Raw genomic sequence first — 18,394 nt, 5'->3', positions numbered from 1 at the left:
TCTTTAATATAGATTATCAGAAAAAGGAGCGGTCAGCAAATACAAAGGCAAATGGATCCAGATGTTATAGGGTTAATCCAAGTCTGGAGCAGTCAGCAGTCAGCAGAGTGTCTGAAAAAGTCCTGTCAGTTTGAACCTACTTCCCACAGATGTCATCTACTACAAATATCTAAGTTTGTGGGAGCGCTTAGGTGAAGAAATGGAAATGAACCTGACAGAAATATTTTAACTGGCTGCCATGAGTTTCTTAATCATAAAGCATTCACATCTTAATACCAAAGACCAGATGTTATTTGTGGAAATTCATCTGACCTGACATAATGCTCATTATTCTTTCCAATCCTAATAATTATTAATAAAATATATGCATTTTGTTTGCATAAAGTTTATTGTTATCATAATTGAATACCGAATGTTTCTTAGATACAGAATCTAAGTCCAATGATCAAGCTTTTGAATTCTACACACTCATGGGTTTTAAAAGCATAAACAAAGTCAAATGTCTGTACATGGAAATTGTGAGTAATACCATCCCATTTTGAATGGTACTGAAATACCAGTACTTCTGAAAAATGTTATAGTTAACTATGGGAAACTATGTTTTCTTGATTATGAAGGTATATTTGTATCCAGTGACCTGTTAGGTAAATGTAATATGCAATGATGAACTACATTTATTTTAGGCCCTCATTTATTATAACATTCTATATTATAATAAAGTATATATTATATATCAAACTATGCCTGTGACATACATATGTAATACAAGATTAATGTGTATATACTATATAATACAGTCATATGATTATCAAATTGTAAAAAACAAACAAAAAAATATACTTATAGATGGACAGAATAACTTTATTTTATTTATATGTGGTGCTAAGGATCAAACCCACTGCCTCACACATGCCAGGCAAGAGCTCTGTCACTGAGCTACAGCCCCAGCCCCCAGCTTGCACTTTTATTTATTTATTTGGTGTGGGGGGGGTACCGGGGATTGAACTCAGGGACCTCAACCACTGAAACACATCCTCAAGTCCTATTTTGAATTTTATTTAGAGACAGGGTCTTACTGAGTTGCTTAGTGCCTCGCTGCTGCTGAAGCTGGCTTTGAACTGGCAATCCTTCTGTCTCAGCCTCCCAAGCCGCTGGGATTACAGGCATGTGCCACCACACTCGGCCAGACTGCACTTTTTTTTTTTTTAATACTTTTTTTAGTAGCAGTTGGACACCATACCTTTATTTCATTTTTTTTATTTTTATATAGTGCTTACAATCAAACCCAGCGCCTCACGTGTGCTAGGCAAGCGTTCTATTGCTGAGCCACAACCCCAGCCCCCAGCTTGCCCTTTTAAACTGTTAGGTCAGTGGAGATCTCAAAATTCCTCCCCCAAATTCCAAAAAGCTCCCAAAGCTTCTGAACCACATGGTCAGGTTAGTCAAAGAATGACCCCACTCTTGGTACTAATTTCTGTTTTAGTCAGCTTTTTCACTGCTATGATTAAAAGATCCTATAAGAACAAGTTTAGTGGAGGAAAACTTTATTTGGGGGCCTACAGTGCTAAGATCTCTGTCCATAGGCAGCTGGCTCCATTTGAGTTGAAGCTGAACATCATGGCAAAAGAGTGTGGCAGAGGGAAGCAGGTCACTTGATGATCAGACAGCAGGGAGAGAGAGACTGCATTCTCCAGATACAAATTACAAGGCTGGGTACAGCACTTGGTACAGCATTTGCCTAATATGCATGGGGCACTGGGTTCAATCCCCAGCACCACATTAAAAAAAATACTAAATAAAGTTATTGTATTCATCTACAACTAAAAAAACAAGAACAAAAAACAAACTACATACCCCAAAGGCACACCCTTAGGGACCCACCTCCTCCAGCCACACCCTACCCATTTATAGTTAGTACTCAGTTAATTCCTATCAGGGGATTAATTTACTGATTAGGTTAAGACTCTCATAACCCAATCATTTCACCTCTAAACTTTCTTGCACTGTTTCATAAATGAGCTTTTTAATATAAATAATATATATTGTACTGTGTTTTAGACTGCACAATATCATCTGTATACATATATTACATATTATACTGTATTATAAATTTCATAAAATCTGTAATTTATATAATTATAAAGTATAGTTATGTAATATATAAGACAGTATGTAGGATGAACAATCCTGATCTGAAAATTCAAAATCTGAAAAGCTATGAAATCTGAAATACTCTGAAATCCAAAATTTTTTGGTTGATGATATGATGGTCAAAAATTTTGGATTTTGGATTTTCAGATTAAGGGCGCTCAACCAATAAAGTCTATGCAAATATTCTAAAAAACAAAAACAAAAAAACCTCAATGGGCATGTGTTATATACCTGTAATCCCAGCAATTTGGGAAGCTTACGCAGGAGGATTACAAATTTGAAGCTAGTTTCAGAAATTCAGTGGGACCCTGTCTCAAAATTAAAATAAATAAACTCATAAACCTGAAACGCTCTGATCCCAAGCACTTTGATAAGGTATACACAACATATATTGAATATTGCAATTTACTCTGAGATCTATGGAAAGAGTCTCAATTGCTACCTTGGAAATTCAGTTAATGATAGGAAGTGAATCTGTGGGAAGGTCAAGTATAAGCATATACAATTGTATAAACATATACAATTATATAAGCATATATAATATCATGTATTGCTTATATAAAGTATAATATAGATTAAAATTTAGTACACATATTAAGTTAAAATGTAACATGTATCTCTGGACTCATACCATATGCATCTTGAACCTTTTTTTTTTTTTACTTAATATATTGGAGAACTTTTCAAATCAGTATGTATAGATATAACCCATTCATTTTCATGGCTATATGGTATTCCTTTGAATTCATTTTCTGTTCTTTTTTTTTTTTGTGTGTGTGTGTGTGTGTGTGATACTAGGGATTGAACTAGCCCTCTTAATCTTTTATTTATTTATCTATTTATTTATTGGTACTATAGGCATTTTACAGCAAAGCTACATCCCCAGTCCTTTTTATTTTTCATTTTGAGACAGGGTTTTACTAAATTGTTGAGGGTCTAAATTGCTGAGGATGTTCTCAAACTTGTGATGCTCAAACTCAGGTTCCCAAATTGTTGGTATTACAGACATAAGTTGCACCTGGCTTAAAATGTGAGGTTCTTTTTTTTTCTTTAATAAAAAATTCTTAAGTTTTAGGTGGACACAATATCTTTATTTTACATTTATGTGGTGCTGAGGATCGAACCCAGTGCCTCGTGCACGCTAGGCATGCACTCTACCTCTAAGCCACAACCCCAGCCCCAAAATGTGAGATTCTTTATAGTCTGTTTATTACATTAAGAGTACTTATTTTGCAGCATAAATCACTAATGCGTGATTGCAATATGTTTTCCCAGAACCCCCAGTGGAGGGTATTTCATAACATACAGGGTACCTTCTGCATTTCTTGTAAAAAATCTAAATTCTGAAACTGCTGGAGTCTTTAAACTTTAGTTGATCTAGGAAACAGATAATTTTAATTTTTAAACCACTTAACGTTTTAAGGCATGATTGCATCTTGTGAACTTGTGTTAACCTCTTTGCACTGTCCAATTCAATAGCACTAGCTACGTAGGGTTCTTGAAGTATGGTTAATCAGAACTGAGATGGAGTGTGCACAACCGGGTTTTAAAATTTTTGTAGGAAAAAACCAAAGTTAAATATTTCACTAACTTTACTTATTACATGATGAAATAATATTCTGAATATGCTGATTTAAACATCTTATCAACATGTGTGCCTTCCATTATACGTAATACCAGGGATTAAACACAGGTACGCTTAACCATTGAGCCACATACCCAGCCCTTTTTGTTTTTGTTGTTGTTGTTGAGACAGGGTCTACTCTAAATTCTTAGGGACTCGCTAAAATGCTGAGACTGGATTTCAACTTGTGATTTTCATGCCTCAGCCTCACCAAGCCGCTGGGATTACAGGAGTGTGCCACCGCACCTGCCCGGCAGGGCTATTCTTTATCTAAACCAGTATCATTCCCACCCCTACGCAATGAGGATTTGACCTGCAGGTTTACAAGTAATCCAAGGGGTCCAAAGGGCTCAATTGAGCTACGTGCTCTTGACAAGTTCAGGCTGCCAAGTTTTGTCTTGTTTTCTGTGTTTTATTTTTTTAATCTTTGTTTTTGTTTTTCAATGTTAAAACAGTTACAAAGACAAAGAAATAAAAATAAACCCAGAACTCCTACAATTCGCGTTTTCTGTAAATTTGGCCAAACCACACCCCTTCCTTCACCTTCCGGCGTCTGCGCAGAGACGTAATGAAGTTTGTCCCGCTTTGCTGTCCGTCCGCTCTCAAGCTTTTCTGCGTTCGCGTGTTCCCGGGTCCTGGGTGACGGTAATGGCGTTCCTGTGTCAGCGGGACAGCTACGCCCGGGAGGTGCGGCCTTTTGGGAGGGGGATCTGATGCTGCCCCACCGACAGGGCGGTTTGGGGAAGAGGGTGTGAAGATAGGCTTCAGTCTCCGAGTGGAGAAGGCTTGGAGTTTATTTTCTTATCTCTCTCTGCCCAGTTCGTCACCACCGTGGTCTCCTGCCAGCCGGCGGAGCTGCAGACTGATGGGAGCAACGGCAAGAAAGAAGCGCTGAGCGGTTTCCATGTGGTGTTGGAAGACACGCTGCTTTTCCCTGAGGGCGGGGGACAGGTACCAGGCTTGTCCCCTCAACCTGACCCAGTAAACCCCTAATTTCTTCGTCCTTCGGATGGAAAATGCTTTCCTGTCCTTCTTAGCCGTAATGAATTCAGAAGGACATTACTTCAATTCACTTTATTATTCATTTAACTTTTTTTAAACCAAAATACCTAGATACAACACAGTATTGTTCCAGTCTCCAAAGATAAAGGGGAACAAGACAGTGTGTTTGCATACACACTAGAGATAACCGTTGCCCAGGCACAAATAATGTAAATAAAAATAAAGCCAAGTAAAGGGAGTGATAGGATGCTTTCCTGAATAGGAGGCAAATTATTTCAGTATAGTCCTAAATGAAGGGAGGAGTGACCATTGCAGTTATCTATCTGATGTTGCTGGGAAAGGGCTAAGATTCTAGGCATAAAGTACAAAGGCCCTAGGTGAGAATTAGCATAGTATGCGTGACAGGGACAGAAAAAGAAGCCCCTGAGGAGTTCAGGAAAGGTAGATGGGTTACAGTAGCAAAATAGAGAACAGCCATTTCTGTGTACTAATGGAGTAGAGACTACAGGTGTGAACACAAAGTTGGTAGGTACATTGTAGCCCTGTGCAGTGGAGCACTTGAGTAATTTCCCCTACTGGGAAGGCTGAAGTAGGAGGATCCCTAATTTGAGGCCAGCCTCAGCAATTTATGAAGACCTTGTTTTAAAATTTAAAAATAGACTGAGATGCTGGGCATGGGGTGCAAGCCTGTAATCTTAGAGACTCAGAATTCCAAGGCAGTAGGATCAAAATGTCAGTATAACTCAGGATTCCAAGGCAGAAGGATCAAAAGTTCAAGGTTAGCTTGGGCAAATGAGAGAGACCCTGTCTTGAAAAAAAAAAAAATGGCTGGGGATATGGCTTAGTGGTAGAGTGCTCCGGGTTCAATCTCCACTAATAAAAAAAAGTAAAAGCTGGATTGTATCTTAGAAGTAAAGTGCTCCTGGGTTCAATCTCAGTACCACACACACACACACAAAAAGGTAGATTGTGAACACAGAAGATTAGAACAGTAACATCAAAGGTTGGCATTATAGAAGAGATTTTTCTAGCAGGAATAATATTATAAAGGCAGCAAAGGCTGAAAGAATTTAAGTCTCTTTAGTCATACATAGTCTAATATGTTTGGACCCTATAGGGTATGTTGATGACAGGCTAGAGATGATATTGATAAATTTATTGGTTCTTACATAGAGAGGTAACATGGGAGCTGGGGTTGTAGCTCAGTGGTAGAGTGCTTGCCTAGCACTGGGTTTGATTCTCAGTACCACATATTAAAAAATAAATAAATAATAAAAGATCCATCAACAACTAAAAAATATTTTTACAAAAGAAGTGACATGTGAGATCACGTTTAGTAGACTTGCAAGTGAGAAAGTTTCAGTTTCATATTAGTGTCATCATTATAGTAATTTTTTTCAACATGGAGGTTTCCTGATCTGCTAAAGGAAAATCTGTAACTTCAGGTATCTGTAGAAGGTCTTGTTTTAGACATCACTTCTTTCAGGAAATCCTCCTTGATACCCCAAGACTTAGGTCTCTTTCTTTTCAGCTTCTCTAACACCAAGTATATTTAAATTCTGTGGCAATTTGTAGATCTTATTGCAATTGACTGCATGTCTGTATTCTTCTGTAGACTCTTAAATTCCAGGAGGGATCCCTATTGTTTTTTTTTTTTAACTCTTTTTTTTTTTTTAAAGAGAGAAAGAATTTTAATATTTATTTTTTAGTTTTTGGCTGACACAACATCTTTGTTTGTATGTGGTGCTGAGGATCCAACCCAGGCCGTATGCATGCCACAGGAGCGCGCTACCGCTTCAGCCACATCCCCAGCCCCGGGATCCCTATTGTTTACATTGTATTCTTGGGCTGGCACAGTATCATAAGTACTTGGTACTTTTATAAATGAATGAATATTGTTGAATCTAATTCTAGCAGCAGTGCAAAAGATGGAATGGTTGGAGGCTGGGAAATTCACATAATTTTAGAGACTATTAAAGATAAAAATTTAGGCTGGGCATAGTGGCCCATGCCTATAATCCCAGTGACTCAGGATCTTGGGGCAGGAGGATTGTAAGTTCAAAGCTAGCCTCACCAACTTATGCCCTGTCTCAAAATAAAAATATGAAAAAGGACTGTGGAAGTGGAGTGGTTAACACCCCTGGGTTCAATTCCTGGTACCAAAAAAAAAAAAAGGGAAAAAAAAAAAGGAATTTGGTACATACCTATAATGCCAGTGATTCAGGAGGCTGAGGCAGAAGGATTGCAAGTTTGAGGCCAGTCTCAACAAATTAGGCCCTAAGCAACATGGTGAGACCCTGTCTTAAAAAATAAAAAAGGCTGGGGATATAGCTCAGTAAGTGTCCCTGGGTTCAATCCCTCATTAAAAAAACAATAACGGGCTGGGGATACAGCTCAGTTGGTAGAGTGCTTGCCTTGCATGCACAAGGCCCTGGCTCTTCAATCCCCAGCACCACAAACAACAACAACAACAACAGTAATAATAATAATGAAAAACACTAAACGGTGAAAACAGGATAAAGTTTCTTTGGGTTTTACTAAAAATCAAAAATCTTTATTGCTATACTTACAGTCTCTTTCTGTTTCAATTCTATTACTCTGTCCTGAAAAATAAAATATATGTGTTCAGAGTAAGGAGGACAGAGAATCCTTTTGGAATAAAGTGGGCCTACCTCATTGGGCATTGCCTTCTCCTCCTTTAAGGAGGTCAAATTTAGGGTCTGTATCTCATAAACTTTCCCTAGAGGGTCTTTGTATTTATGAGGTATGGTGAGCCCTGTCTTCTCCTTGATTACTTCTTTTCCCCAGCCTGATGACCATGGTACAATCAATGACATCTCTGTACTGAGAGTGACCCGCCGGGGAGCCCAAGCTGATCATTTCACACAGACACCTCTGGCCCCTGGGAGCCAGGTTCAGGTCCAGGTTGACTGGGAGCGGAGGTTTGATCACATGCAGCAGCATTCAGGTAAGTGAGGCAGGATGGGGGACATCTGGAGGTGCAGTTGACATGTATGAGACTGTCATGGTGATTTGAGATGCGGTTTGGATTCTCTAGGAGTTAACCTTTTGGAAGAGACAGAATCAGCTCTGATTCAGGCAGAATATTATATGTTTTAAAAGCAAAATGAACAATTTAAGTAAAAATATCAGACTAATTGCTGTTCTAAGTATTACCAATTTCCAACTTGATATTTCTACCTGAATGTCTCACAGGCTTTTCAAACTCAAAATGTCCATCCTTGTTTTCCATAAGGATCCTGTATGTTTAGTCCTGGGTTTCTGTGTCTACTATGCCTGGCTGCATAAAGTTTTTCAAAGGCTTCCTTTAGTTCTTTGTGTAAAGCCAAATTTCAAATCCTAGAATTTGTTCCAGATGCTCTTTTGGGGATAGCTAATCAATCACTAAGTTCTTTAGGTTTGTCTTCTAAATATTTTTTCACTTTGTTCCATTGTCAAAGTAATCATCCTGGATCCAATTTTCACTGTCTTGGCCCTAGACCTTTGCACATTCAATTTTTCTCTGCCCTACCCTGTTTTCCACACAGCAATCAGAACAACCTTTGTTGTTTTTTTTGTGCTAAGGATTGAACCCAGGGTCTTCCACATAATACAGAGCAATCTGTTTTATTTTTATTTTTTTCAGGGTACTGGGGATTGAACCCAGGGGTGCTATACCACTGAGGTATATTTCCAACCCTTTATTTTTCTATATTTTAAAAAATTTGAGACAGGGTCTCAGTAAGTTGCTGAGGCTGTCCTTGAATTTGCCATTCTCTTGGCTTGGCTTCCCAAGTCACTGACTGGGATTATAGGTGTTCACTCCAGGCTACAGAACAGTCTTTTTTTTTTTTTTTTTTTTTCTTAAAGAGAGAGGGAAAGAGAGAGAGAGAGAATTTTTTTAAAATATTTATTTTTTTTTAGTTCTCGGCGGACACAACATCTTTGTTGGTATGTGGTGCTGAGGATTGAACCCGGGCTGCACACATGCCAGACGAGAGCGCTACCGCCTGAGCCACATTCCCAGCCCCTACAGAACAATCTTAAAAAAGGAAATGTGGGGCTGGGATTGTATGTAGCTCAGTGGTGGAGAGCTTGCCTTACACGTATGAGGCACTGGGTTCAATCCTCAGCACCACATAAAAAAATAAATAAAGTTATTGTGTCCGTCTACAACTAAATATATATATATATATTTTTTTTTTTTAAAGGAAATGTGGTTGTGTCAATCCTTTGATTAAAGTTTTCTTTTCATTTATTTTTTCTTTGGGGTGGGAGTGATGTTAGTGGGAATTGAAGCCAGGACTGCACCACTGAACTATATCCCTAACCTGTTTTATTTTTTATTTTGAGAAAGGGGCTTGCTGATCCTCCATGCGCCACCATGCCGGCTGCTTAAAGTTTTTCAAAGGCTTCCTTTAGTTTTTTGTGTAAAGCCAAATTTCTTATGGCCTACAAATCTCTGCTGTGGCCGCCCTTATCTACTGCTTTAGCCTCATCTGGTACCTCTCTCCCTCTTGCGCTATATAACCCAGGAGTGCTTTACCATTGAGTTATATCCTCAGCCCTCCTTTTAAAAATTTTTTTAAAATTTTGAGACAGGGTCTCATTTTGTTGCTTAGGGCCTTGCTAAGTTGCTGAGGCTAGCCTTGAACTTGTGATCTTCCTGCCTCAGCTTCCTGGATTGCTGGGATTACAGGTGTGTGCCACTATGCCCAAATGGTATTGGGGGTTGAATGCAGGCAAATGCTCTACCATTGAGCTATATCCCCAATCCTATTTTATCTATCTATTTATTTATTTTTTTGAGGTGCTTGGGATTGAACCCAGGGCTTTGTGCATATGAGGCAAACACTGTACCAACTGAGCTACATTCCCAGCCCATATTGTATTTATTTTTTAATTATTGTTATTATTATTATTATTATTTTTGGCAGTGCTGGGGATTGGACCCAGGGCCTTGTGCATGCAAGGCAAGCACTGTCCCTAGCCCAATTATATTTTATTTTGAGACAGAGTCTTGCTTTGCCCAGGCTGGCCTCCTTTTGTTAGCCTTCCAAGTGGCTAGGATAACAGCCATGTGCCACCAGGCCCAGCTTCTTCAAGGGCTTTGCATGTCTTGTTCCTTCTTCCTTCATAGTTAATTCTTTCTCCTCTTCTTTCTCCTCTCTTTCCTTATTGTCACTATCATCAATTAAGAATGCTGCTGCATCTCTGATGTCAAGCCCTGTACTTTGCATGTGGAAGGTACTCAGTAAATATATGTTGAATGAATGAATATTACACATTGAATTTGAATTCAAATCCTGCCTCTGATAAGCTATGTTGCCTTGGCAGATTCTTGTGAAATAGCATGATAAAACATCTTGTAGAATTCTTGTGATGATTTTCAATAAAATATCTAAAGTGATTAACCGGGTATTCAACAAGGAGAATTTCTGTGATATATCATTTTGGGAATATGTGGCTGTCTGGGTTTTTCATTTTTCTCGTGTCTCTTGCTCCACTTGCTTAGGGCAGCATCTCATCACAGCAGTGGCTGACAGTCTGTTTGGGTTGAAGACAACATCATGGTGAGCAGGAGGCACGGGACTAACAGTAGGGCATTGATACTAGCTAGGTCTATTCCCTATAATAGGTTGGGAATAGGAGGATAAAAGAAAGGGTAATCTTCAAAATTGGCTGTGTTCTCGTATTCTTAAAGATTGGGTGGAGGATTAACCTGTGTTTTTTAATGGTGAGAGAAGAGACATCTGCCTTTGCTTGGGAAAGAACATGGACTTTGGAGCTCAGAGATCTAGAGGGTGAACCCGCCCCTACCACATACTGGCAGCATGACTTTGATTGTATTTCTTGTCAGCCTTTACACCCATAAAGTAGGAATGACAATTCCCTACCTTGAGGGATTTTTGTGAGGATTAAATAAAATAATTTATATGAGCATTCTTTTGCAAACTTTTTTTTTTTTCTCCCCCATATTAGGGATTGAATCCAGGGCCTCACACATGCATGCTGTACTGCTGAGCTACATCCTTAGTGCTTTCTATTTTTTGAGACAAAGTCTTGCTAAATTGGCCAGCCTGCCCTCAAATTTATGATTCTCCTACTCTAGTCCCCTGAGTAGCTGGGATTAAATAGATATGTGCCACCATGCCCAGGACTTTGTAAACTTTATTGTTGTAACATCCTGTGACCACTCGCTCTCTTCTGGCAGGGAGTTGGGGAGACTCCGGAGTGTAATTGAGCTGGACAGCCCCTCTGTGACTGCAGAACAAGTAGCTACAATTGAGCAGAGTGTCAATGAAAAAATCAGAGATCGGTTGCCTGTGAGTGTGCAAGAACTGAGCCTGGATGATCCTGAGGTGGAGAAGGTGAGGGGAGAGGCAGGGGCCTGGCTTCTGTTGAATGGCTTTCCAAGGTCTCATCAAAATTCCGACAGCTCTTCTCTCTCCCCTCTATTCCAGGTGAGAGGCCGGGGATTACCAGATGATCATGCTGGACCCATTCGAGTTGTTACCATTGAGGGTGTTGATTCCAACATGTGCTGTGGGACTCATGTAAACAATCTCAGTGACCTTCAGGTAGGTGTGGAAGGACTGTTGAGTGGTTTCAGGAGAGATTATTGGGGCCTAGGGGATTACAACAGGGCTGGGAATGGTAGAGGGGTCAATTAAGGAGTCTTAAATGGAATCTTCTTCATTGCTTTAGAGCTGGGGAGGAGTTCTAGGTCTCTTCTGTCCCCAGGTCCCAAGACCCACTGTGGTTTATCCATGTTTGTGTGTGTTATCCCCTTCATGTAGGTCATAAAGATTCTGGGTACTGAGAAGGGGAAAAAGAACAAAACCAACCTGATATTTCTGGCTGGGAACCGGGTGCTGAAGTGGATGGAGAGAAGTCATGGAACTGAAAAGGCACTGACCACTCTGCTTAAGTATGTCCCCTTTAGTTGCTTCCCGTTCCTCAGATTCTGGACACCTTGGGGCTTAGCTCTCTTATCTAAGATAGACATATTAAGTTCTTACTTCTAGGAAATAAGATGCAGCCATAAACAATAAAGTGCTTTGGATAATAAACCAGAGCCACACAAAATGGTTTGTTCCCTTGTATCCTTTCTCCCACTTGCCTAAGGGGACTCCTCAGAATATTCCCAGGTCCCTATTAGGCATCATTAATTTATACCCCTAATGCTGGATAACCAGTTTGGCTGGTCTCCATTGACCTTTCTTTGCAGGTGTGGAGCAGAAGATCATGTGGAAGCAGTGAAAAAGCTCCAGAACTCCTCCAAACTCCTACAGAAGGTGATTTATTCTTTAGAGAGTGAAAAGGGCCTAGGATCTGCCTATAATAGACTCCAGACAGCCCCGGGCCTAAGCAGGGGGCTTAGATGGGGTTTGTAGAAGGGGATAGTGAAGGGAGAATGAGGCGGAAGAAAGTTGGTGTTCTCTTGTGTTATCCTTTTTATCTGTCTACTTATCATATCCGTTTCAGAATAACCTGAATCTTCTCAGAGACCTGGCTGTGCACATTGCTCATTGTCTCAGGAATAGCCCAGACTGGGGAGGTGTGGTCGTACTACACAGGTAAGAAATTAGGAGCTAGAGAGAATGCAGAAGGCTGTGTTGGGCTTCGGCTTAGCATCTCCCCTGTGTGCAGGGCACAGTAGGAGGTGGGTTGCTCACTGGTATCCTCAAGGCTGAATAGACCCGTAGGCCCTAAAGAAACCAGATTTTCTGGGTTTGATCATAGCAACTTTACTGTAACCTTGTAACTTTCATTAACACCTTCCCTCTCTTCCTTCACCAGCTAATAGATCTCTTATTCTGGTGAATCCTATTTAAGGGAGACAAAAACAAATGCTTTCCTTATTTCTGAATTGCTAAGGCTGAGAAAGATATTTTGGTGGCCTTCAGTCAGAACTCTCTCTTTGCTAAGAGGTCTGGGACATAACATGCTGAAACAGGCAGCAGTGAGACCAGCCTCATGAGGAGCCAGGCTTCCTGCAGTTTTACAGCAACCACTCCAGCCTGGATCTTATGTCTGTGTCCTTTGTCCTAGGAAGGAGGGCGATTCTGAGTTCATGAATATCATTGCCAATGAAATTGGGTCAGAGGTAAGAGGAATATGAGATTCTCTACTCTGCCCTAAGTAGAGACCTAGGGACATACAACTGAGGAGTATTAATTTAGCTGAAGTTCCTCCAGATTAACACTTGAAGAGTAGGGAACAGAAATTCATTCAGTACTATTTTGTTAGTACTATCTTAGGAACCAAGCTCTGTTTTAGGTGTTGAGTTACATCTATGCTCTTTATCTTTCTGGGCCTATGACATTTATTAGCTTCTGCGCTCCTTTTATCTAAGCTTTAGCTTCACAGAGCCATCCGATTTGTGTGTGCTGAAATATAGGGTAGCTGGGTGTGGTGGTACATGCCTGTAATCCCAGATACTCAAGAGGCCGAGGTGGGAGGATTGTAAGTTTAAGGCCAGCCTCAACAATATAGGGAAACCTTGTCTCAAGAAAAAGAGTGGGGGTGGTTTGACAAGCCTTTTAAAGGCAATCCCACCCATGTTGTTCTGCTTCTGGCTTCACTTACTCTTCCTTATTCTGACAGTCTATAGCTTAGAGATTGTAAAGTCTCTCTTTCACAATAACTCTAAAACCTTTTTTTGGAATACCTTCTGTGGGTCAAGCATTGTATATTTCTCTCTTCATAATTCTTCTGTGTGGACAGTACTGATTCTTAAGGGGCTCACATTCTAGTGTGGGAGACAGATGTGTTTATCCACTTTTATAATTTGAATGATAAATACCAGATGCAGCGGGGCACAGTGGCTCATGCTTGTAATCCCAGTGGCTCAGGAGGCTGAGGAAGGAGGATTGCAAGTTCAGAGCCAACCTCAGCAAAAACAAGAGGCTGAGGCAACTCAGTGAGACCCTGTCTCTAAATAAAATACAAAATAGGTCTGGGAATGTGGTTCAGTGATTGAGTGCCCCTGAGTTCAATCACTGGTACCCCAAAAACAAAAAAACACAGAGGCAAAAGAGCACATTATCTGAAAGGATGGGAAGGCTACAGTGGAGGAGCCTTGAAGATTGCTTAGAGGTCATCAGACAGACAAGGGAGCAGAGGCAGCCAGGCAGAGGAAAACATGATGATTTAGGCAGTAGCAGCCCAGGGTGCTTGGTGGGCAGAAGGTTGGAGAGTTGATGGGAGTCAAACTGTTAGAAATACCAAGGTGCTGAGGTGGGAATGTGACTTAGTGGTAGAGTGCTTGCCTGGCATACATGAAGCCCTGGGTTCAAGTCCCAGCACTGCAAAAAAAAAAAAAAAAAAAAATATCAAGGTGCTTCATGAAATAAAATGTGCTCAAAAGAAGAGAGTAAAACTTGCTCTTCTGCAGAAGGGTGTGCCCCCCAGAAGGAATCTTGAGGGGCAAGTACACTTGTGCGGGGAGTCCCCCTGCTTTTGTCCCTAATGAAGTACTGTCCCTTGCTCTGATAGAACAGTTCAGGGTTATAATCTACACATTAGCTAATTTTAAAATGGTAGTGGGGTGGGGGAAAGGGAAAGGCTATAATAAAAATGGCTACAGTTGGATCCAATTAAGGCTAAATGCTATATTCTGAAAATGGACTACTGAACTTTCTTTTTCACAAGACCACAAAAGGCATATTATGCTTGGTCCTGGTCACCAGCTTTCTGCCTCCTACTTAATGATTAGCATAAATATTTTACTCTCAAAAAGTTTCTTGGCATTAGTGAAAAAGGTGTGGAGGGGCTGCATCATCATTCATCAGCAGCATCACTGGTGGTTTAAGGGGAGATATCTGTTTTTGGGGTTTTGTTTTTTGTTTGCTTGCTTTGTAACTGGGAATTGAACTCAGAGGTACTTTACCACCGAGCCACATCTTTAGGTATGCATCACTGTGCCTGTCTGATGGGAGATATCTATCCTTGGAGACAGAGGAAAGTCCAGGGTTTAGGGGAGTTGACCTCACATATGCTCACCTCTTTGCTTTACCTCCTAGGAGACCCTCCTCTTCCTAACTGTGGGAGATGAGAAAGGTGCTGGGCTCTTCTTACTGGCAGGGCCAGCGGAGGCTGTGGAAACCCTGGGGCCCAGGTAATGCTATATAGGTTCTGATGCTACATGGATTTTCTTGTGTGAGAGGAAGAACATGTAAGCTACTAATTTAATAATATTGCTCTGTACCTGTTAATAGGGTTTTCATATCTGCCATCTCCTTGATTCATATTGTAGACACATGAGGTATGCTACCACTCCTGGTTTGACAGATGAGGCACCTTGTATCATGTGCCTGAGGTCTCACAGTTAAAGTGGCAGAACTGAGACTTGCACCCAGCTCCTTTGGCTCCAAATTTCCTGTGCTTATATATTTTCTTTTAGAAATTTAGATTCCAGTTGGACGAAGAGGCAAACACCTGTAATCCCAGCTACTCAAGAGGTCAACCTCAGCAATTTAGCAAAACCAGTCTCAAAAAATAAAAAGGGCTGGAGATATAGCTTAGGGGTAGAGTGTCCCTGGGGTTTGATTCCCAGCACTGTAAAATAAACAAACAAACAAATAAATAAATAAATAGAAAAAAAAATGAGAACTTTGTTGGACTTCTTTACCCTCGTAAAGAAGTTTATATGTTTCTATTTTAAATTATGTATAGATTATAACCCAAAATCTTTCTGGCATTTGGGGTTTTCAGAGTCCTTACTAGCTCTGGAATATGTGTTCATCAAAAACATTGAAGGACCATGTAAGAATTTATAGTAGAGATTAGTAACAGGCAGCCGTATGTGGCATATAGACTACTTTGGCCTGGCCTTGTGAAGTGTTTTAAATTTTCAGATTTTTTTTTTTTTTTTTTTTTTTTGTACTGGGGTTTGGATTTAGGGGTGCTTAACCACTGGGCTTCATCCCCAGTCCTTTTCTGTATTTTATTTTGAGACAGATCTCACTAAGTTGCTGAGGTTGGCCTTGAACTTTTGATCCTGCCTCAGCCTCACAAGTCACTGGGGATTACAGGCATGCACCACTACACCCAGCAGTAACTCTGGGTCCACACACCTACATGATAGTAGCTATGAGGAACTGAGCTGCCATACTCCCCAGATAGCACATACTCTCCAGTTTGCCACCATCCCCACCTCCCTCCTAGCTGTGTCACTGCTGCTCCCCACAGCAACCCCTTGTCCCTAGTATATACTCATCCTGCTCCCTGGAGATTACCATAATTTATTTTGCTTCCATGTATAGACATGTTTCCAGTTATTTGTTTTTCTTTTCTTTCTTTTTTTTTTTTTTTTTTTGTGTGTGTGTGTGTGATTCTGGGGCAGTTATTTACTGTTATAGCATACTTGGTACATATCGTGTACATGTGCAAGTATTATGAATTTTTTTAACTCTTTAAATTGACATTGACATATATGTTTATGGCATATAGTGTGATAATGCAGGTATACAATGTGTGATTGATCAAATCAGAGTAATTAGTGTTTCCATAACTCTAAACATTTGTCATTTCTTTGGGGAAACTTAGAACTCCCCTCTTCTAGTGCAAGTTTTTTTTTTTTGTGTGTGTGTGTGTGCAAGTATTTTTTTTTTTTTATTTTTGGTGATCCTAGGGTTAGAACCCAGGGCCTTGCACATGCCAGGCAAGCACTCTACCAACTGAGTGATAGTCCCAGCCCTGTGTAGGTGTTTTTAAGAAGGGCTTCTAGAAATTATTATTCTTCCTCCCCTAGATCCCAGGGCCGCCCTTGTGTTTTTGTGTTTTTTCCCTCAAAGACCAGCTCTCTGACTGCATCTCTGTTCCTCAGGGTGGCTGAGGTCCTAGAAGGCAAAGGAGCAGGGAAGAAAGGCCGCTTCCAGGGCAAGGCAACCAAGATGAGCCGGCGGGCAGAGGTGCAGGCGCTTCTACAGGACTATGTCAGCACGCAGAGCGCTGAGGAGTGAGAACTCAGAGTGCCCACTCCCTCTGACCGTGGAAGGAGTCTCTTGGACAATAAAATAATGTGACTCAAAATGGTTCTATTACCACTTAAATTTATATGACTAATTTGTACAGTATCCTCCAGTGTGCTTGTGTGATTAGCATCTGTTTGTGAATAAACAGTTTTCTGATTTGGTGCCTATTAGGCATAACCTACATGAGTGGGCATTATGTTGATGACATGTGCTAATTTGTCTAAGCCTAGCTGAAACCTTTGTTTTTTTTGAGAAACATATTGTCTACAGAGAATACAAGTCAGTCTAAAGGTTTTATCTATGACTTAGTCTCATTCATATCTCCTTGATTGCTTTTCTTTCTTTCTTTCTTTTCTTTTTTTCCAAATATTTGTTTACTTGTATTTTGGTACTGGGGATCAAACATAGGGCCTTGTGCATACTAAGCACATGCTCTGCCACTGAACTACACCCCTAGTCTTCTATTTTTTTTTCTTATTCTTTTGCTAGTGTTGTAATTTAGAACTAAAAGGTATCAATGACTTTGCAAATATGTTATGAAATCACAAAACTGTGAAGTAGTAAGGTGCTGTTAGTCTAGAAAAGGATATATCTTGCACAATACAAAGACAGCTTGTGTGGCAATATTAATATTAGACAAACTCAACTTTTTAAAAAAATATTTATTTTTTAGTTGTAGTTAGATACAATATCTTTATTTTATTTATTTTTATGTGGTGCTGAGGATCGAACCCGGGGCCTCGCACGTGCTAGGCAAGCACTCTACCACTGAGCCACAATTCCAGCCCCAGACAAACTCAACTTTAAGGCAAGGATTATTATTAGAGATCAAGAGGGACTTGTAATGATAAAAGAAAGTTCTAGGGCTGGGGTTGTGGCTCAGAGGTAGAGCACTCATCTAGCATGCAGAGGTACTGAATTCAATCCTCAGCACCATATAAAAACAGAGGTGTTATGTCTACCTACAACAACAACAACAACAAAAAATATTTTAAAAAAGTTCTAAATTTGTAGGCTTTTTTTTGTTGTTGTTGTTGGTATTGAGGATTTAACCCAGGGCACTTTATTTTCTATTTTCAGACGGTCTCAATAAGTTGCTTAGGGCCTAAGTTGCTGAGGCTGGCCTTGAACTTGGAACCCTTCTGCCTCAGCCTTCTGAGCTGCTGGGATTACAGGTGCATGCCACTGCACCTGGCCTAAATTTGTGCACATCTAATAGCCTTACAATATATAAAGCAGACATTGACAGATCTCAAAGGAGAAATTAAGAAATAACAGTTAATTGAGAATATAAAGTCATTTTCAGTAACTGATAGAACAAGTAGAAGCATAATGTCATGGTTAAGAGTCTTGCTAAATTGCCCAGGCTTGCCTCAAACTTTTGATCCTCCTGAGTAGCTTAGACAAACTCTGAATATTTAGGAGCAAAATGGGGGTGTTGAGGATATAGCTTAGTGGTAGAGTGCTCCTGGGTTCAAAAAAGGTAGTGAAGTCTAAGAGTGAAATGGGGATGTGGCCCAGTGGTAGAACAACAGTCATAAACCTGGATTTCAACAGGCAATCCTGGATGTCTGGTTTCTGCCAAGATAATTCCTGAGCTTCAATTACTTGACCTGAAAAGGTGGATATGAACATA

General features: G+C 40.3%; 1 protein-coding gene across 1 annotated transcript; it reads left to right on the top strand.

Annotated features, from left to right (window-relative positions):
- The first annotated feature begins 4,364 nt into the window (after positions 1-4,364).
- Positions 4,365-17,050, top strand: Aarsd1 (alanyl-tRNA synthetase domain containing 1). The gene is made up of 12 exons (XM_026386804.2): positions 4,365-4,462; positions 4,595-4,726; positions 7,586-7,745; positions 10,293-10,350; positions 10,992-11,148; positions 11,242-11,358; positions 11,578-11,708; positions 12,009-12,075; positions 12,266-12,357; positions 12,833-12,887; positions 14,806-14,900; positions 16,611-17,050. The coding sequence occupies exons 1-12, from the start codon at positions 4,424-4,426 to the stop codon at positions 16,744-16,746; spliced, it is 1,239 nt and encodes a 412-aa protein (XP_026242589.1). The 5' UTR covers positions 4,365-4,423; the 3' UTR covers positions 16,747-17,050.
- Positions 17,051-18,394: the final 1,344 nt, after the last annotated feature.

This window comes from Urocitellus parryii, chromosome 7 (assembly GCF_045843805.1).
Source record: "Urocitellus parryii isolate mUroPar1 chromosome 7, mUroPar1.hap1, whole genome shotgun sequence".
Lineage (NCBI taxonomy): Eukaryota > Metazoa > Chordata > Mammalia > Rodentia > Sciuridae > Urocitellus > Urocitellus parryii.
This window is presented reverse-complemented; position numbering and strand designations above follow the sequence as displayed.